The sequence below is a fragment of the Trachinotus anak genome, unplaced genomic scaffold (assembly GCF_046630095.1).
Source record: "Trachinotus anak isolate AG129_WGS33_773 ecotype Australia unplaced genomic scaffold, CSIRO_AGI_Tana_v1 ptg000011l, whole genome shotgun sequence".
Lineage (NCBI taxonomy): Eukaryota > Metazoa > Chordata > Actinopteri > Carangiformes > Carangidae > Trachinotus > Trachinotus anak.
In genome coordinates this window covers 17,070,408-17,092,097 of record NW_027273862.1, presented here as the reverse complement: position 1 = coordinate 17,092,097, position 21,690 = coordinate 17,070,408, and the positions used below count along the sequence as shown (strand labels likewise).

The 21,690-nt window shown below is 39.6% G+C and overlaps 1 protein-coding gene across 3 annotated transcripts; it reads left to right on the top strand.

Annotated features, from left to right (window-relative positions):
• Window positions 1-464: 464 nt before the first annotated feature.
• On the top strand, window positions 465-19,925 carry usp47 (ubiquitin specific peptidase 47). 3 transcript variants are annotated; one of them, XM_071488514.1, is made up of 29 exons: window positions 571-761; window positions 3,609-3,665; window positions 5,257-5,451; window positions 7,133-7,249; window positions 7,416-7,569; window positions 7,662-7,758; window positions 7,849-7,994; window positions 8,116-8,195; window positions 9,640-9,789; window positions 9,972-10,067; window positions 10,166-10,318; window positions 10,922-11,080; window positions 11,656-11,787; window positions 12,001-12,077; window positions 12,303-12,358; window positions 12,996-13,108; window positions 13,258-13,359; window positions 13,724-13,931; window positions 14,182-14,297; window positions 14,456-14,575; window positions 14,727-15,531; window positions 15,743-15,918; window positions 16,005-16,085; window positions 16,195-16,310; window positions 16,520-16,638; window positions 17,050-17,180; window positions 17,362-17,409; window positions 17,494-17,624; window positions 18,279-19,925. In XM_071488514.1, exons 1-29 carry the CDS (start codon window positions 717-719, stop codon window positions 18,451-18,453), a joined length of 4,155 nt encoding a protein of 1,384 aa, XP_071344615.1. In that variant the 5' UTR covers window positions 571-716; the 3' UTR covers window positions 18,454-19,925. The 3 variants fall into 3 exon arrangements, with proteins under 3 accessions (XP_071344616.1, XP_071344615.1, XP_071344617.1); XM_071488515.1 differs by lacking the exon at window positions 3,609-3,665 and having other exon boundaries at window positions 465-761; XM_071488516.1 differs by lacking the exons at window positions 571-761; window positions 3,609-3,665; window positions 5,257-5,451 and adding an exon at window positions 6,778-6,987.
• The last annotated feature ends 1,765 nt before the right edge of the window (window positions 19,926-21,690 follow it).

Sequence of the window (21,690 nt, the reverse complement as noted above, 5' to 3'; positions counted from 1 at the left end):
TGTGAGTTTTCTTTCATCCGCACTGCAGGTTTGTGCATACAAAGATCGTTCTAGGCCAGGATGCTAATGAACCAATGGTCCTTCTCTACCATTCACATTTAGATTAAAAAATAAATAAAATTGTTCCTCTATGTGAAATTCTGTTATTATTAATCGTAAAACCGTGTTCAGCACTTCACTGAATTTAATCAATCATAATTGTTGTGATCGGATTGAAGGCAGTGCATTGTTGAAACTGAAAGCATTACCGAACTGACCCACAGCTGACCTGCGTCGCTCTCACAGACGAGCCAAACCATTAATGCCGTGTTTTGTTTTTTGTTGTTGTTGTTGTTGTTGTTGTTGTTGCCGTGTTTCTATTATCTCTGTCCTTTTAAAAACAACCAAAAAACGCACAGACACCTACCGACGTCATCCTGTCCGCACACATCACGCACGCTTGTCTGGATGGAATGTGACGCCACAGCTCCGTGCGTGAAGTCTCACGGAGTACAACACCGGCCATTTTTCTCCGTTTACAGCAGGACACTTTGTGCTTGGGCAGTGTGAAGCGAGATCACTTTTACAAGCCTGCAAGTTTTTGGCAACTTTAATTTTGTGATCCAAGCATCCAAACTTATTACAAACAGGACACAAACCATGTTTGTGTTTACCGTTGCAAAGTTTTTTCGCTGACATCCCTGTCCGGATAGATGCTTGTCTAAACTATCGCACAAATGGAAATGGTGCCTAGCGAGGAGAACCAGTTCGTACCCAAAGAGGTGAGGTTATTACGGACCCAGCCCAGGTCGGAGAGTCAACCTCTGGCCGTCAGCTTTCACCCTCGCAGATCATGCAAATGAATTACGGCAAAACTTTTGTACCACTTTGCGAGTTTGCGATCTTAGTGTTTTCATGTAGAGGCTAACTCTCAGCTGCTAACAGTTAGCTAAACATGACTTGGACGGCCTATCATGACATAGCTAACCATCGTTAGCTGCAGCCAACAGTTAGCGCCTGCATCTCAGACAAAGTGAGTTTATGTGGGTAGCTAAAGCCTTAGCATAATCGTCATGAAGTTATTTAGCCTTATAATTTGGCTTTCAGATAATTAAAAGCTCAAGAGCTTTTCTGCTGTGACTAACATTATGTTATCCCCCTACACAAAGAAGACGGTTGTCAACATTATTGAGCTAACTTGCAAGTAACATTAGCTGGTAGGATTTGGCTAGCTAATGGTGGTTAGCTTTTTAAGTCTGTTTAACGGCAACAACTCTAGCTAATTTAGATGTTTTTGAAGTTGCTAAACCAAATGTAAATAGCCCCAACAACAGACATGTCTGGAAGCGTTGAAGCAACGTGTACCCCTAACGCTAGTTTTACAATTATACCTTGTTTGACTCCATCATGTCTCCGTGTTCAGATTGTTTTGAATGGAACTTGTAGCTTTCCTGTAAACGTTAACGTTAGCTTGTCAAATTCGCAAGCTAACGCTAATGCTAGCGTAGATGCAGGTTTGCAACATAGCGATAACGTTAATGTTAGTTATGTGGTTGCCTCTTGTGTTAGAATAAAAATGTTCACCTTTCCAATTTTAGTATCCTTGATGAACTTTGTTGCCACGATGAGAGGTTACTTAGCCGTCGCTTGGTTATCCTGCTATGTTTGACTCGGTAGTTCGCTAAGGTTAACCTGCAGTACTCTACCTGAAACATTCATCTGAAAGTCTACGATGGTCTTGTGCTGTCATGTTTTTCACACATGTAGAAAATGAGTTGGCTCTAGCCGCTGTCAGCGCCAGTGATGGTTACCAGATGATAATTTGTTTGCTCAGGGTAATTGTGATTTCAACATGAACATCCTAGAGCATTATTATTAATGACATTGTAGTTATTTTGATGTTACTTCACACTTGTGTGTGTGTATATAAAGCCATACTACGGGTTATTTGAAATACCCATATTCAATTATGGGCATAGCACTTTGTCTGCATTTACGTCAGCTGCAAAGTCATACGTCAAGCATGGGACGTCACTCGATGATATTAAGGGCTGGTGGGAAAAGTGGATTTGATGATACAGTGTTGCACACTTTCAAAATACTAACACATAGTGATTGTGTATCCTTTAGTCATGCAACTTACTAATTAATCGACTTAAACCTGGCTTTAAAAGGCTTTATCTTAAAGAAGAATCATGACTTGCATTTGTGAGGAGGAAATAGGTTCATATTATTTACATATCACTTTGGCAGCACACTTAAAGCACCTCAAACATCACATTTCACTGGCAAAGTCAAGGTAGAGAGTGGTTGGTGGAATTAGCTGAGTTACTTCTCTGCTCGGCATTAGATCAGGTTGTTGTCTGATCTCATAACAGATATATTTTGACATTTGGCTTCTGTAACAATGTTTTCCATGCACTATAAGACAGGGAGCTGCAACATCAAACCCTGCTCATCGATAAATGATAATACTGCCTTTAGGTAATTTAGTATTGTTTCACACCACATGTTCTTCTGTGTCTTTCAAATGAAAATTTAATTCTTCAGGGCTATGAATTGACCAGTGCTATTTAAAGGCACATGCAAAAAAACTGCAGTGCTGCAGTTCATAAAGCTGTGATAGTATTATGTATGACAATGTTACAGAAGTGTAGTACTTTCAAAGATCTTGCGTATTGGTCTGCTTTGCGAGTACAAGTCACAACAAGCCAAAAACAAACACGCAGTCAGCACATGATGTTTGTCTCCACTGTTAAAATAGAATTTGTTGCCACCACTAAGGTTTCCCAATTTTTCAGTTTAAATGTTAAGGTTTTCTTTGGTATTAAGTATTAGGGCATAAAGCTGACACAGAGCATGGTCTCTTAAATAAAACATTTTGAACTATCAAATTTATTTTCTTGAGCCATAATTAAAAAAAGAAAAAAAATACAAAAGAGAATTAGCAGTACAAATTTCTACGACAATGAAATGTTCATATCCCCCATAGATTTACAAGCCACTCTCATCATTTGCCAAGACCATTTATTGGCTACAATAGTCCACCCAAATTGATGGCTGATTATTTGCCAACGTGTCATGTGTAGTTTACAAATGTGCATCCTGTTTCAAGGTTTTTTGTGTGTGCCATGTGCAGTTGTAATTACACTCCATTGTTTTAATAGGTGTTCATAGACACTGACATTTCAAAACACTAAAGTCTTATAATTATTATTACAATAAGTTACAGCTGTAAAGAAATACTGTCTGTGCTTTACAGTACTTGTGGCTTCATGTCAGCACCTTGTGATTATATCCACGGTAAAAATAACCTTTAATCTCATAATACACTTGCGTGGTGTCAGCTGCAGCTTCTTTATAGGACCTGTCAGTCACATTTTGCCAAGATCACAAACCTCGCAAAGAGGTTGCAAAAAATTAGAATAACTTGAATATATTCCTGTAATTATCACCCTGTCACTGGGCAAGAGATGGATTTGCCAGACAAACAGCAGTAGGTTCTAGGCCTTCAAGTTGGCTTCATTTAGTCTCAATGTGGCTACTGATTTTGGCATGTTTTACAACTTATTTTCCTTGTTTTGTGTGTGTGTTTTTTTTTTACCACAACTATCTCCACATATTATTAGGGTGTGTTTTGGAGTTGCAGACAAAGTATTTTTGATGAGATGAAGAGGATTTCTCAGGTAGACGTGTGTGTGGCGTGGGAGAGATCTCTCACAACAAAGCATGGTGTTAATTAGATGCATGAAGCAGCACTGTGATGACTATTATACACAGGCAATGATCAAGACTTATTCTTCAATTAAGAGGCAGCTTTACAAGTACTGCCTTTATCTAACATAAGAGAAGAGCAGTTAATAATGACCATAGGCTGGTAATGACTGGAAATTGTGTGCTATAAAACACTAATTCCTGGAAACCATAATCACATTTAAAGCTGGGTATCATTCAACATTTACAACACAATACCTGAGTTTTGGTACTGGCATCAAAATGACACCTTACTTTGTTGAATATAGAGCTGTTTGTCTACAAAGTAATCACATACATCAGTGTTCATTTTTGTTATCTGCTAGTTTTTGACACTTAACGTTTTTCATAATTGCTGACCATTTGAGCCCGTCCAGGTACAGTAAGTTCCAGACTAATTTGGAAAACAAATTACAGGGAATGTATAGACAACAAAGTGACTTGCTTCCTCTTGAAATTCTACATGGAAAACAATTTCCATTGTGTGTTTTTATAGTTAGATGAAGCGTGCGTTAGCAATTGCATGGCATGGTATCTTTCGTAGAGTTTTAAGAAAGATTGTGGATCGTTTTGTTGATATTTTTCATGTTTTGTAAATTGTAACCAAAGATCAGCAACTGCTCAGCAAGAGAGCTTTTAGTGAAAGACATAACTGTCAGTCATGTATTATGCAGCCAACCTGCCAAGAGTCTGTCTTAACCAAATTCCTGTTATGTCTTGTTGAATCACAGTGAAAGAAAAGAAAATGTGAGCTTTTGCAAGACAAGTCATTGTTAGAGATAAGCTCCTGCATGTTACCACCACATCAATTTATGTTTTATTGTTAAGAATTTATTTTTTTTTTAATTAATTTTTTTATATGATTGGATCAGAAATACAGCAAACATTATTGTCTGGTCATTTGTCAAGACAATAACAAGATATAACTGTAAATAAAGAATAAGTAACATGGTGATAGTTTTACATGGTATTACTTAAACGTTAGAAAAGATAGCTCAAGGAAAGCTCTTTTTGTTAGTCATGGCATAGCGATTGAACGAGTGAATACATATAGTTTTTATTTAAAAGAATAATCTCTTCATGATGGTTGGTTATCATTTGAAAATGTTCTACACTAGTGCCAATACACTGCCCAGTCCTTGGGTACATATACCATCATTTTTCCATATCTTAATAAATATAATCTAAAATAAATAATAAAATAATCTAAAATTGGCAACAATTTTATATAGATCAGGAACTCCGATCAAAGAAATGACAAATCTGACCAGACACTCTCTTCCAACTTTTGAAAATTTATTTTTTTGGTTACCCCGCAGTATCTTTACACACACAATAAGTTGGTCACATCAGTATTGAGACATAAGTTGAGGTGGTATTTTTCTTACGTGTACTGGTATTCTAACAATTTTATTCTAATGCTTAGCTTTTCACCAATATATGGTACAATACAATTCACAAAATACAAAGTGAAAATATAGAAAATACATTATGCTAACCTTTTCTGTTTCTCTTGATTGTCAGATACAAAATGCAGCTGAGGAGCCCAGAGTGCTGTGCATAATCCAGGACACCACCAGTGCAAAGACCATCAATGAGAGGCTGACCCTAAACCTGCCTGCTTCCACCACCCTCTCCAAACTTTATGAAGATCTTGCCCACAAAGCAGGATATGTAAATGGAACCTTCGACCTTGCCTGGGGAAATGTACCAGACATGGTTAGGACATTAATTTAGTCACTTTTGTTTGTTTCAGCACGTGATAACAGTTATCTGTCAGTATAACTGTGTATTTCAGATAGAGTATGGTCTGTGATTACCCTGTCTAAAAAGGTTTTGTCTAGGTAGAAGTTGTATTTCAGGGTTTCAACTTAATTCTAAGGTTTCGTTGTGTTGAAAATGTCAAGTTTGCAGAAGCCTTTTTCCTCCTACTTAAGTATTTAAACCAAAACATAGTTGAATTTATTTAGCATGGCAGGGAAAGCTCTGTATTTGTATAATAGCTTGGATAGCATAAGTTTGTGTTGGATTAAAAGTGTTAAGGTATTGGCTATTGACATTGTTAAATCTGCACTAATTATTATTTTTTTAATATTAATAACTGATTAAATGTCTGATGTGTAATGTGAAAGGGGCGGTTGTGATGAACTTTCAGAGAATTATTACCAGATTTTGCATTTCACCTCAGCTACATAGAGTGGTTTAGTGTCTTTCAGATGATTGTTTTGGATTTACGGCCTGCAACGTTACTATTTTGGTTTAGTTTCACCACTCTCATTAACCTCATTTCCAGCAACCCGTGGCAGCTGTTTTTAATGAAAAAGCTCTCACTAACACTAGGGCTGTAAGTGATTCAGAATTTTGAGTCAGAAACAGAAAAAAAATGGGTCCTGGTCATATGTGTGTTATAAAAAATTCCAAGTGCACCATGGTGCATCTCTCCTGTGTGTGTCTCCTGACAGCACTGTCAGCCGAAGAGACAGGACGGCAGTACAGGAGGTTTTGCAAGCCAAGTTTAGTTTAGCCAACATTGCTGCATTTAGCACTGGAGCTGAAAGGTCTGGGTTGCCCTGCCCTCTGATCCATCAAGAGAGGCATTTTTGGTTTGGTGTGATTGAACATAATTATTTCAGGTGAACTATATTGGGATTCGTAATATTTGTTCCTAGCCTGTGTCTGCTGTACACTTCTGTTCACAATTCTCCACTTCTACATTGGAAGGGTATTGTCACCATATCATGACCTCAGTGAAGGTGATAGTGGTAGAGATATGTTTGAAAGTCAGATGGGGCCAGCAGTTCTTTTTTTAATGCTATCAGTCAGTGTTCAAAAATGGATTTTGCCATATCATTGTTCTCTGCTACAACGAAAACAAAGTGTGTAAGAATGGTATCGCCAAGAGAAAACTTTAGAATGAATGCATTCATAATGTGCTCTCCTAGAGTTGACAGAGTATGTTCTCTGTTGTCTGTTTATATACATACTATTTCCTTTTCTTAAATGAGCCGAGGCTAATCCTGCTGCTGACCCAGGCCAAAGCCCAGGTGCTGTGTCTGTTGTTATCTCACTGAGTAGGTCAGTGGATTAAGCCTCTGCATGTTTCCACTGCAGCACTTTGCTGGCTCGTCCTCAGCTTGTCCAGGAGAAAGACAGCTACGTAGTGTTGTTCACATGTTGGTTTCAAGCTACTTTCCTCGTATGCGTCAATACAGAGAATTTGCTGAGAATGAGTTCAGTAGGAGTCTAAGTGTTCTTGTGAGTTCATCTGGTTTGTTGTTTGTAAACTATTTGTTTTGAATATTTGCTGCTGTTGTTTTTCTGCATTTTCCAGGGATTGTTGACCTCTGTATAAAAGCTGTCTGTTCATGTGATTGTTGTTTTTTTCTCTGGTTCCCTGAAGGCACCCCTGGACCATAACAGTGAGATGTCCCTCTCAGATTCTGGATTTGAGCCCGGTGGTAAGAGGAATTTCCTCCAGCTTACAGACAAAGATGGAGAGCAGCCCCAGATTGCATCGGTGAGTTGCACAGAATTAACAAAACAAGTTCCTAATTTCCTAAATAACATCACTTATGCATTTTTTGTGTTTTAGGTCTACTAGATTGACTGCAGATCAGTTTTGGAAACTAAAGGTATTTTAATGAAAGATTCAAAGATTTCTGTCTGTGTGCTTGTGTGTGCAGGATGAGTCAGGAACAGCAGATAGCAGTGGATTGGATGACAGTTCCCAAGAGCGGTTTATTGGGCCCCTACCAAGAGACAGCACTGCAGGCTGCAGTGGCGACTACAGTAGTCCATCTTACTCCTACTCATCCATTCTCAACAAATCTGAGACAGGTCCGTTTTGGTCAACTGTTGTATATGTGACATCACTTATTTTATACAACACCAGCTGACCCCTTACTCCTTCTCTTTTACCCACACTGTAGGTTATGTGGGCTTGGTTAACCAAGCTATGACCTGTTATTTGAACAGTCTTCTACAAACTCTGTTCATGACCCCGGAGTTCAGAAATGCACTCTACAAGTAAGGAACTGTACTCGTAGAAGTCTTTGTAAAGTTCTACTTGTGGTGTTTAACTTTTTAAATTCTCTTATAACTTCTTTGGAACTTCAGCTGGGAGTTCGAGGAGTCAGAGGAGGATCCAGTCACCAGTATCCCCTACCAGCTGCAAAGGCTGTTTGTCCTGCTGCAGACTAGTAAGAAACGGGCGATTGAGACCACTGATGTGACACGAAGCTTTGGCTGGGACAGCAGTGAGGGTGAGCATTCGAGCTCTCCTGTGACTAGACTCACATGGCCTATCTGCGTGTTTGTGAAAGGAAAGACCATGTGCCTCTGCATCTGTACACTAAATTACACTTTTTGTGTGTTTGTTTTTAGCTTGGCAGCAGCATGACATCCAGGAGCTGTGTAGGGTCATGTTTGATGCCCTGGAGCAAAAGTGGAAGCAGACAGAACAGGTAGGAGAAAGCAAAAAGTTTTCCTAGACTTCTGACAACAAAAATTTAGCAGCCAGTGTGAGCCCCCACCCCCACCCCCACCCCCCCACAATGGAAACAAAAGACCTACTGTGGGGAAAGTAAAATGGGCCAGTAAGCCCCAGGGTTAGCTGTTTCTTATCTCAGGAGTGGGTTATAAACTGCAAACACTCAGTCCAGTGTGCGTATATACAAACCATGTGTTCTGTACACACGAGCTTCTGGTTTGAACCAACTTTATGCATGTGATTAAAAATAACATAAACAACTAGCTACAACAGTGGATTAGTTTACTTTTTGGAAGTCTACAGCAAAACTGGTTATAGTAAAACTTAGTTTTACATACATTGTTTGTTTACATCTAGCCTGAGAAAACAGTTGTTCTGTTGAGCCTCAGGCTGTTATACAGCCATAGCACTCCCTGTGACTAGTGAACTGATGATATGTGTATAATCAGTGATCCCTTTAAATGCTAACATAGCATGTTACTGTGCTAACCGTGTATATACAACTGTATGCAAGAGTTTGGAGGCAATCCATGCAATATATACAGACATTAAAAATGAACCTTTATTCAAAAAGGTTGTTTCCTGTGCAACCCCGAAGCAAGGTAGGGGATAAAGGGAAGAATGGATTCCACTAAATATCAGAAAAATTTGGATGCACATGTCCTCCTGTCAGCAAAGAAAGTGAAACTGAAGAGAGTCTAGCTCTTACAACAGGACAATGATCCAAAGCAGGCCTCAAAATTCACCATGAACTTTTTCCAGAAACACAAGCTTATGCTTTTGCAACACTCACAGTCTGTATTTATTTGATTGTCTAATAAACTTAACATTAAGTTAAAAAAAAAAAAGTTAAAAGAATTGCTGCCCAATTGGAAAGGTGGTTTCAGACGCTGTAAGGTGATTCGACAAGCACGTCTTTTGTAGAAAGCTGAGGACTTATCAACATGGTAAATGTAACACAATAAAGGTCAGCATGGTAACATTTAGTACTAACAAGTCAACATGCTGCAGTTCAGACACCTGACAAAATACAGTTGAGACTGATGGAAGTTGAGCTGACATCACAGAGCTGATCCTGGTGAATTAAGTATTATATGTCCTACAAATGGCCACTGTACAAAAGATAATCCCTTCTGATTATGATAACAACATGGCATTGTCTCCCATTAGACCAAATTTTGATTGTTTCATCCCACTAGTGATAAGAATCTAAAAATATCAAAGCAGGTTTTTAAACGATTCAATTTATCTATGTTTAATCTATCTAACACTCCTGTCACACAGTGATTCCACATTAGTGCCTCCTTTAGTAACAAATAGTAGCGGGGAGAGAAAATCTTGTAGCCCATACAAAAGCTGTATTGTTACAAGTGAAACATAGCTGAGGAGGCCTGACTGTCATGCCTCCCTGTCCTCAGGCTGACCTGATCAACCAGCTGTACCAAGGGAAGCTGAAGGATTATGTCCGATGTCTTGAGTGTGGCTATGAGAGCTGGAGGATTGATACTTACCTGGACATCCCTCTTGTGATCAGACCCTTTGGAGCCAGCCAGGCCTATGGCAGTGTGGTGCGTTTCTCTCTATGTTTCAATCCTTTAAAAATGTTACACTCATTCACTCTTTGGGATTCACAGCTACTCCAAGGCTGCCTCAAATTCAGTACTTGCTGCTCATTTTGATAAAGTTTATGACCATTTAGTATTAAGGCCTTTCTTTAAATGTAGCTGAAACTATAATTTTACTGGCACAGGAGGAGGCTTTGCAGGCATTCATCCAACCAGAAACACTGGATGGTCCCAACCAGTACTTCTGTGAACGCTGCAAAAAGAAATGTGACGCCCGGAAGGTGAGCAAACTGAAAATGTGGCACGGGTGTCATGTTCAGAGAATACTGTGTTCTTCTGTTGACCTGTCTGATCCTCTGATAAATGCTTCTCTGCACAGGGTCTGAGATTTCTGCACTTTCCCTACCTGCTGACACTACAGCTTAAACGGTTTGATTTTGACTACACCACTATGCATCGCATCAAGCTAAATGACCGCATGACTTTCCCCGAGGAGCTTGACATGAGTCCATTTATTGATGTGGAAGATGAGGTGAGAGCAGCGATGGCAGTACCTGCCCCCATCACTATTTCAGATTAACATTAGATTAATAGATTTTTAAAGTAGTAATCATATTTTTCCTTCTCTGTTAATCATCAATTACTTGACATGACCATAACTTATAGTTGGTAAAAGGCAAATGTGTCACACACTCCACTTGTATGTGTCTTTTCTGTAATGTTGTTATGTAATTCATTGGTTTCCAACATTCTCTAATATTAAATTTACTACTGTGCTTCATCTAGGAATATATAGCATTCAGGTTGACTCCCTCTGAGTTAATATTAATATCTTCTCAATACTAATATATCAAGGAGTGAGTGACCAACACCTGACACCCATGGATAAATCTGATTTTTGATCTTATAGCGACCTTTAGGCCATAATGGTAACACTCGATGTGTTAAACTTGTGTTTTTACTGTTGAAACGTTACCATATGGAAAGAATATATGTGCAGCTGGAGTATGTGACACATTTTGCTTCAAAAGCCTCTAACAATATATGTATCATATAAATTATAGTTGACCACTGCATCTACCCTGATTTTTAAACCCTTGTCTATTGTCACTTATGAAATTGGCCTCCTTTGCAGAAGTCACCTCAGACAGAGAGCTGCACTGACAGTGGAGCGGAGAATGAAGGCAGTTGCCACAGCGACCAGATGAGCAATGATTTTTCCACTGATGATTGTGTGGATGAGGGCATCTGCTTGGACAGCACCAGCAACACAGAGAGGGTGTTGAAGCCAAAGGTGATCATCTTGACCACTCACTGTATAGATGATGTTGTTGATCCTTTGAAAAACCTGAATACATGAGTGAGGACACATTGTGGATGCAGATGTTGTCATACTGCACACAAAGGGTTGAATGATGAGCACTTCTGGAGGCTCATCGTCTATATTGTTTTTTTTTCTTTTTGCGCTCTCCCATCTTTAGTTTCCATCCTTTAAATGTTATCGAGCAACTGTCTGCTGGCAGACAGCTGTAAAGTGATGCTTGTTACATGAGATGTCTGTTTTTCATTCATAACGTGCACTGCACTTTCCAGATGATGACCGAGCCAGCACTTTGTGGGTCATGATCATTTTGTTATATAAAACTGAATGCTAAACTGTCTCTTTTCTCAGTCAATGCTTTCCACATTTGTACAATCAGTGTTGCTAGTTTCACATGACCCTTACTCTGCATATACAGCATATCTTGAGGTTTATTCCTGCCGTTGCCATTGTCAGCATCAGTTACCATGCATGTTAAACAACAAATCATTACAAACTGGTTATTGCTTTTATCTAAACAGTAAGATTTTCCCATGTGTTATTCGCAGAGTTTGCTGACCTTTGAGTTGTTCTCTGTCATGGTCCATTCTGGGAGTGCTGCGGGTGGCCACTACTACGCCTGCATCAAATCCTTCAGTGATGGCCAGTGGTACAGTTTCAATGATCAGCATGTGAGCAAGGTCAGTCTCAGCCCTTGAGTAACCGGTTTTGTCCTCTTACAACACTTAAATGTCAGGCAGAATGACTCACCAGACTAGATCAGTGCTAGTCATCAGTTTGTACTCTTACTAATCTAAGCAAACAATGTCCCTGTCATTTTAACATTTTACCTAGTACATTGTAAGATCTGTTGAATCATTGACAGTATGTTCCTGTGCATTTCTGTTGGGCAGATCACCCAGGATGATATCAGGAAGACATATGGGGGGTCCTCAGGGAGCAGAGGCTATTATTCCAGTGCCTTTGCAAGGTCAGTTGTCTCTTATATCTGTCTTCAACACTCAGTGGGGTGACACACATTGCATGCTTACAATACATTGGCTTAGGGGAATCGAGGGTTTTTTTCTATTTTTTGTTCATTGTACATTCATGTTCCAGTTGAAGGTAAAGGCAGCTACTGTAAGGACTGAAAAAAAAAATCTCAATGTATATTCCATTACATTCATTAACAGGACATCTTTTTTTCTCCCAACAGCTCTACAAATGCATATATGCTGATTTATAGATTGAAAGATCCCTCAAGGAATGCAAGTAAGAAATTCATTCAGTTAAATCTCAAATTGATCTTGACACAATTACTCAGATACCAACAAAAACATGATCCTCAGTTTCTGTCTGGTGGTGCTCTCATGTCTTAGAATGAACAGCAAAGTCTCTGCTCAGTGTAAAAGGACAGCACTGGTGGTTTTTCCATGTTTTAGGATACAAATTGTTTGTAATATTACAGAATTACCATATGTTTTCATCAAACCAGTTTCATGTCTTCATTAGGGTACAGTTTGACTTCATTAAATATTTTCAAGCTGGTCACTGTTGACTTGGGTTTTCCAAGCAAAGAGATGCAAGTAATACATGTTAGTTACATTTATTGATCATTAAAATGAATTAATCATCTTCTGATCTCAGCTGTATGTGAAAAGAGTCTCCATTGTTATTTATGGGCAGATGTAATTTACAGACTGTTTCCACTAGGCCCTGTCTGCAGTCCACCTTAAGAAAGGTCTTTTGTGTTTATGGAGTGTTAGTAGCTTGTCAGAGGCAGTTCCTCATTCAGTGTCATTATGTTGCTGCTGTTGTTACTGTTTTCCAAGCGCTTATACTGTATGATGGAGTAGATTGAGCTCTTGTCCTGTAATGTGATTCTATGTGTACTCTGTTCTGTCTGCAGAGTATTTAGCTGTGGACGACTTCCCAGAGCACATAAAGAATTTGGTTCAGAAGGAGAAAGAGTCTGAAGAGCAGGAAAAGAGACAGAGGGAGATTGAGCGGAATACCTGCAAGGTACATGGTCAGATTGTAGTTCAGATCCACTGTTCTGCTTCTGAGCAAGTATCAGTGGATAGATTGCTGTTTTTTAAATTTTTCTTCTTCTTATTATTTTTTTTTTTAATAAATTGAACTTTTCTTAATCTTAAGCTCTTTGCTTTCAGATCAAGCTTTTCTGTATGCATCCTGTAAAGATGATGATGGAGAGCAAGCTGGAAGTGCACAAGGACAAAACTCTCAGAGAAGCAACTGAGATGGCTTATAAGGTTTGTTAGCTTACTGGTTTTCTTCTCCATCTGGTTTTCTAACAACATAGCTAATCAGGTCAATGTGTTTTGGCAGCAAAATATTAATTATTGAATGTTGGAGTGTCCTTAAATTCTGTGTCCTTAAATTCTTAACGAACGGGGCAGAAGGTTTCTGCTTGCAACCGCTGTGCCACACAACAATCATGTAACATTGAAAAAAGAATTATAGTATTCTTTGAAAAAAAAAATACTTGTAATGTTAAATATACATTTTCAGTATACAATTTCAGGCTAAAATATAGTTATGGGCTAAATCTGTTTTTATGAAATGCATTGCTGTACTTGCATCACTGTTGTGGTACTTGTGTATTCTGCACCTCAGCTGATGGAGCTGGAGGGCGTCGTCCCTCTGGACTGTTGTCGCTTGGTCAAGTATGACGAGTTCCACGAGTACCTGGAGCGCTCCTATGAGGGTGAGGAGGACACACTGATGGGTCTCCTGCTGGGAGGAGTCAAGTCTTCGTACATGTTTGACTTGCTGCTAGAGACCCGCCGGCCAGAGCAGGTGTTCCAGCCTTACAAACCTGGAGGTCAGTCGTCTGTTCAGTTAAGAATATCTGAAAGTGAATGTGGAAATCAACTTGCTTTACATAGTGTCATAATTAGAACTGCACAGGTAATTCTGTGCATACTTTAATTAAAAAAATCAGAAGTATGATTAAAGCCTGTGTGGCACGACCATGTAGACCAACTTTGATGGTTGGTCCGATGAATGTAGATGTTCTGAAAACCAAAATAATTGCTCTATGTCTATATGGGTGTGTTTCTGATTTTCTCCAGAGGTGATGGTGAAGGTTCATGTTGTGGATCTGAAGAGTGAGACCATCGCCTCGCCAATCAGTGTTCGGGCGTACTTGAACCAGACGATCACTGAGTTCAAACAGCTTATAGCACAGGTTTCCCACCTTACTCAGTTTCTTCGTTGTATTTTATTTTCCCTCTTCTCACCCTATCTCTTTTCCTCTTCTATTTTAAACATAAACACAGAAGATTGTGTAAAATAAATACATGAGCGAGATCAGCCTTGCAGCCTTATGTATGTGTTCCTTCCCAGGCTACAGCGTTATCTGCAGAAAACATGCGTGTGGTGCTGGAGCGCTGCTACAATGACCTCCGCCTCCTCTATGTTCCAAACAAGACACTGAAAGCTGAGGGATTCTTCAGGAGTAACAAGGTCTCTTCATTTTATTCATTTGTTTGTGATTCCATGAGTTTCCATTGTGTTAGGCCAGATTTGTGGGAAAGATTTTAGGCAGAGAATTTACTATTAACGTTAAGAACAGCATTAAGTTAAATGATCACCTGCATTGTTTTGTTTTTCTCAGGTGTTTGTAGAGAGCTCTGAGTCAACTGATCATCAGGTCACTTTCACTGACTCAGTCTTGTGGAAACTGTTGGATCGTCATGGGAATACAATCCGACTCTTGGTCTTACTGCCTGAGCAGTCTCCTGGTACCTTGGCCAACAGAACTCTTTGCCAAAAAGTGGGAGGTGACTCTGATGTGCCCTTTGATGGATCAAAGGGTAACAGGAAATCTGTAGAAGCTATACTCGAGGAGAGCACAGAAAAGTTAAAGAATCTCTCTCTGCAGCAGCAACAGCAGAGCTCCAGCACCAGCGACAGCCAGAAAAGCTCTGACGCCAGCGACTTTGAACATATTGAGTCCCCAACCCAAGAGGCTGACTCAAACTCGTCACTCTGCGTGGCCGCAGACAACAGAGAGTTAGAGAACCGGATCAGGGCCACAGCTGGCAGCAGCGGAGGGGCCTCATCTGACCCTGAGAACCACTTTGCCTGCGAGGAGCGCTCAGACTCTGAGGTGAACAATGACCGCAGCACCAGCTCAGTGGACAGCGACATCCTCAGCTCCAGCCACAGTAGTGACACACTGTGTAACGCAGACAGCGGTCCCATACAGCTGGCCAACGGCCTAGACTCGCACAGCATCACAAGTAGCCGACGCTCCAAAGCCCACGAGGGCAAAAAGGAGACCTGGGACACTGCTGAGGAAGACTCTGGAACAGACAGCGAGTACGATGACAATGGGAAGAGCAAGGCGGAGGCTCAGTACCTGTACTTCAGAGCAGAACCTTGTTCTCAGGACGACTCCTCGTGGGATTCACAAAAATGTATGACTCCTATTTATGATGCAGTGTGAAGGATTTTTTTAAAATTGAATTTTATTTTAATTATATATTTATCTTTAATCAAAGCAGGTAGAATGACAGTGTTTTCTTTTAGAACTCCCCCCTATAATTAACACGGAGCAAACTTAACTAAATTATTAGAGAAATTATTTGAAAAAAATGTCTAATTGCTGTTTCTTGTGGTCTACCTCAGGTTTAGTAGTTCATGTGGACAAGAGGATAACATTAGCGGCATTTAAACAGAACCTGGAGCCCTATGTAGGAGTGACCTCGACCCAGTTCAAGGTGTTTCGGGTGTACGCCAACAACCAGGAGTTTGAGAGTGTACGGCTCAATGAAACACTCTCATCGTTCTCTGATGATAACAAGGTCAGGAGAAATATTCAGCATTTCTTTATTTGATTTTGGTAGTTTACCTGAAAGTGAGCTAAGACTTAACCTTTTATTTTTCATAGATAACCATTCGATTAGGAAGAGCACTGAAGAAGGGTGAATACAGAGTCAAAGTGTATCAACTACTAGTGAATGAAGCAGAGGTAAGAACTGAGAAATTTTCTGTTACAATGTTCCAGAGGGTTTTGGTTAAAATGACCTGACTGTGTCAGAAATATATATTCCAGTCATGGTGTTTTCTTGTTCTTTCAGCCCTGCAAGTTCCTTGTGGACACGGTGTTTGCCAAGGGCATGACTGTCAGACAGTCAAAAGAGGAGCTGCTTCCTCAGTTGAAAGAGCAGTGCAAGCTTGACCTCAGCATTGACAGGTAGGAGTTTGAGATTACACATGATAAGATAGATCAGGAATTTGAGTAAATGACATGCATCTTCAAATAATATTTAGATGTGTATAAAACAATTTATTCCTGATGGACATCATAGAGAATAATCTACATCCTCAGTTAAGAGGGTACAACTGCATGTGTGTTTAAAAAAAAATGTATGAATTATAAAATGTATGTGTGTGTGTGCTCAGGGTTCGTCTCAGGAAAAAGACATGGAAGAACCCAGGCACAGTGTTTCTGGATTACCATGTCTATGAGGAAGACATCAGCATCTCCTCCAACTGGGAAGTCTTCCTGGAAGTCCTTAATGGTAACACTTGTGCTGTAGTTTCTTTCAAACAACAATGGCTATTGTACAATGTTTGTTTGAACCTTAAAGCTTATAAATTAAAACTAAAACTGTATTGCCAGTAACTCCTGTTGCAATAATACTTGCAATAATATCCCTCAAATCCATTTTTTCACTGTGGCATAAAGTTCAAAAGGTTAAATTATCTATTGCCTCTTAAGACTCAAGGCAATATCACATTAATGAAATAAATGTTATAATTTTTTTGGAAACCCATGCCATGAAACTGCAAATGCCAGCAGATAAATGTAGTGGTGGAAATTGCACCCAGAACAAATTGCATTTCACTTCTTCCATTGCCTGCTGAAGTTTCAGGTGATGTAAGGTACAATTACTGTGGAACATGATCCACGTTCCTCTTCTGTTTCTCAGAACCAGAGAAGATGAAGTCCATGTCGCAACTGGCTATTCTGACCCGGAGATGGAGCCCGGCTACAATGAAACTAGGGCCTTTTCAGGAAGTGATTCTGGAGAGCAGCAGTGTAGAAGAACTTAAGGAGAAAGTATGTCTGTCAACTGATACATGTGTTGTTTTGGTTAAGTTCATGCACTGTTCAGCGTCTCTACCTTTTATTCATTAATTGACATGGGGACATAAACTACAAAAAAACATTAACATTAAACACTATTCACTGTGAATGGTATTTATGGCAATTTGTAACTGATTTCTTTATTCTTTTGCAGCTTAGTGAAATGAGTGCCATTCCTCTTGAAAACCTGGAGTTTGCAAAGGTATGTGGATTCCATTACCTCAAACAGGACCTAATTTTTATATTAAATTACTTGACTAGTAAGCCTTGTGTCTGTTGTGTGCAGGGTAGAGGAACGTTTCCTTGTGATATTTCTGTGTTGGAGATACACCAGGACTTGGACTGGAACCCTAAGGTGTCAACTCTTAATGTGTGGCCTCTGTACATCTGTGATGATGGAGCTGTGGTCTTCTACAGGTAAAAAAAACAAAACAAAACTCATAACAAAGCATGTCCACATTCTAACACAGTTTCTGTGTACATGTTTCTGTCTTCTCACAGTTTTGGCCAAATTATTTGATAGAGACAGGATTACTGTCAAATAGTCTTGGCCATAATATCTTGTAGATGTTATTGGACAGTGAATAACATTTAGTAATTTTTCAAGTTTATTTTTCTGAGCTTAGACAAGTGCCAACATGAAACTTCAATAATAAGGTTGTTGTGCTGTAAAGTGTCTTGGAGTACACATGGTGTTATGACAGTTGGTGAAATAAAATGTTCAGATATGAAAGCATAAATTCATTTCAGTTCAGACAAAATAATACATTTTATTTTTAAAGATGCAAATTATTTGAAGATTAAACTAACAAAGAAATGACTCAGAAGATAGTATCAAGATTCAATTACACTAGCAGCATCATAAATGCTGTGCCACTGTGTTGAGCCCATGTTTTATGATATAAGAGGGCTTCAGTTGTTGGGATACTAATAGGACATGAAACTGGTGTCACTTAAAAGATGAAGTCCTCAGATGTCAGCTCACTGAATTGCATCACCATCCTCTTAGTATATTAAATGTCAAATATTTGTGACTTGAGATCATCGTTACTGTGATCTTTGTCTGTTCAGGGACAGTACAGAGGAGCCTATGGAGCTCTCGGACGATGAGCGCAATGAGCTGATGAAGAAGGAGAGCAGCCGTCTGCTCAAGACTGGACACCGCGTCAGCTACTCGCCACGCAAGGAGAAAGCCCTTAAGATCTACCTGGACGGAGGCCCTGCCAAGGACCCGGGGCAGGACTGAGGCACAGAGAACCACTCCTGGTTATTTGGATCATCTGGCTGCTGTAGCATAGCAGCCAGGCTTCAGGTCTCAGTCTCAGGGTTGGGCCTGATAGTGACTTGAACATCAAGCAGCGCTGTGAGACGTGCTCTCACCCTCCACTCTGAGCCCCAGGACTGGCTCAGAAACCCTTTTGTGCACTATAGTGTATTGTACTGTAAAGTTTAAAGGGAAGTACAAAAGCTATTCAATACAGAAAAGAATCAAATACTGTATAGAAAAATCAATTGAACGTAAAAGCTCCAGAGATGGATGCAGAGATGTTTGGACCGTGAAACTGGGCTGGAAGGCATCCATCCCGTCTATTTAAGTCTCCCGTCTTATCTACATCAGTCCCTTTCACTCTCCTCCCTGTCACAGCGTGTTTCTCTTCCTGTTTTGGACATAGTGTCAATTTTGATTCAAGTGTGACCATCTTGTAAGTCCATATGCTCACACCTTTTGAGTACTGCTCTATTAGAGAAATCATTCGTATCTTACATTGCTCACCTTCCTTTAACAGTACATACAACCAAGAACTACTTATCCAGCCTTCCTCAGTCTCACCTCTTCTGGCGAGACAAACCTCACTCTCTCAGTGACTTTGACAAGCTGAGGCATTGTTCATTCACAAGATTTGATGAAAAAAAGCAACAATTAAGAATTTATATACTGGAGGTTGTTTCTGCTCCTCTAATGCTCCTATAATGCCAGAGTAATGTGTTGTCATGGGTTGTCCTTACTGTTGCTCTTTGTGCTTTATAGGAGCTTTGCCTCTGTTACATCACTTTCACTAGATTTAGTGAGACATAGGCTATTGGTCCTTAAATACAAAGTACAATGAAACAAAACCAAGTAGACTATGTTAAGAATCTCCTTGTTTTGTTTTTGTTTATTGTAAATTATTATTTTGCTCCAGACTTGATCATTCAATTGGGTCTCATGAAGCACCAGGCACACATCTGTGGTCTTTATTAACCTTTAATTTAGAAAGTGGATTTCTATGTCTGTTTCTTGCACCATGTGAACTGGGTGTACATCTCTGGTGTCGTGTGTGCGTGTGTGCGCGTGTGTGTGCGTGTGCGTGCGTGTGTGTGTGTTGTACTGAGGGGAGGGAGCTCTTTGGGTTTTTGACAGAGAGCATGAGGTTTGTTTTTGGCGCTTCTACCTGCTGCTGCTGCTGCTTGATAGACTGACACCAGAAGGTGTAGAAAGCCTGCTGGACTTCTCAGTCTGCCTGGGCAACTGCTCTAAGGACTGAAGCTCAGTATCCTGGCCTGTCTGGGCTCCTGATGCTGTCACCAGCTATTCACTGTAGAAATGCCAATATCTGAAGAAATTCTTTTTTTTTTTTTTCTTTTTTGTTGTTGATGTTTATTTCTTTGAGATTTAAATCCTGTGTGAAAATAGTTTAAGATGATTTTAGAAATGAATTAAAATGCATTTTTTCATAACGGGTTTCTGTCACTGTAAATTAAAATGGCCTAAGTTAATTAACTTTATGTTAAATTTATATGACAAATATGCTTCACATTTTTTTCACATTTCTTTTGGTGTTGAACAGACAGTAAACTTTACAGTTGTAGCAACCGTATTTTAGCATCCAGCACAAGTACATGCTGATCACAAATTAACAGATAAACCAACATAGTGTCTCAGTAAGGTGTTGGGCCACCACATGCCACTGGGACAGCTTCAGAGCTCTTTGGCATTGATTCCTCAAGTCTCTGAACTCTACTGGAGGGGTGAACACCATTCTGCCAAATGATATTCCCTCATTTGGTGTTTTGATGATGGTGGAGAGCGTTGTCTAACATGTCGGTCTAAAATCACCCATAGGTGTTCAGTGATGAGATGGATGGAAGGATGAGATGTGGTGACCGTGAAAGCTATTCAAATTATACCCCCAACTTCCACCAAAGACTGATCACTCAGGGTAACACACCCCTGTGTAAGTGTGCAATACTAGAGCAAATGTTTTCCTCTAGCACCACTGTCATGGGAGATGTTCACGCATTTGTAGAGGTCATTTGAACCTAGATGACAATAATGCACACAATGTCATGATTCAGCGGCCACAGGAGGGCAGGTTTAGTCAGCAAAAAAAAGAGCAAAAAATATCCTTCTGGCCCTTTTGGTACTTAAATAAGTGAAACAGGATTTTTACCCTGAGTTATCAGTTAATTACAACTGTACAGTCTAATGCATTTGAATAGACCTTTTACTGTGAAGCCTATATTAAGATGCTCTCAATGCTAATTCGGGGGATAGAACATTTGAAACATCTCCCATAACACGGTAATGTCATCCAGTGAAAACTACACATTGTGTGTGACAAAAAGACATTTCAACAGATTGATTGAAGAACTACTGAATTGAATGCATTAGATTACAAAGAAGTTTCCCTAGTAAACAGATGAGCAGCAAGTTTATTTCTAAAGCTAAGAAGTGGATTTTATACAGCATCCCTACAGTTAAAGCTCACTCCTTACAAGTAACATTTTTACTGTTGGCTGAGTGCAGTCAACAAGACCTGTTTCAATAGTCTGTAATTGCTGTCCTATAACTTTGGAAGTTCTGAATATGTCCTATTACAAAGCTTAAACAAAGTCTTTTGTGTACCTAAATGTGACTCTAATCTTAAAGCCATTTACAGTCAACATCAGACGAATCAAAACAAGTACAACTGTTAAATTCTGAATATCTGATATTATCTGTTCTTGTTTACACACTGCATACACACTGAGTATGAGGCACTGCTTGACAGACAACAGTGGATTACTGAAAAAAAAAAGTGATACAGAATTAAGTTTATAATATATAAAAGAAAAAAAAACATCACATAATAAATATATACACATACAAACAGTATGGACAGAATAAATCACACCACAGCATGCTGGACAGTGTTATGCATACAATATTATGTAATCTCTGAGCCATAAAAATGTTGAGGCTTAGGTCTTGGCAAAAACATACAGTACTTCTGTGAAACAAAAAGCAACATGAATGTGTTTCTTGGCAGCAAGGCAGCTTTTAGAGGATCAAGCAGCAAGGGTCACCAAAATGCTTTCTCAGGAATAACGAGGGAAAGTGCAGAGAAAAAAAAAGCTTAGTTACCAACAAGCAGTTAGACTTAGATTCACTCTGAAACAACTACCAGACATGAAAAAGGAGGCGTCCTGTGGATGAATCTAGGTGTAATGTTCAGGTGAGTGA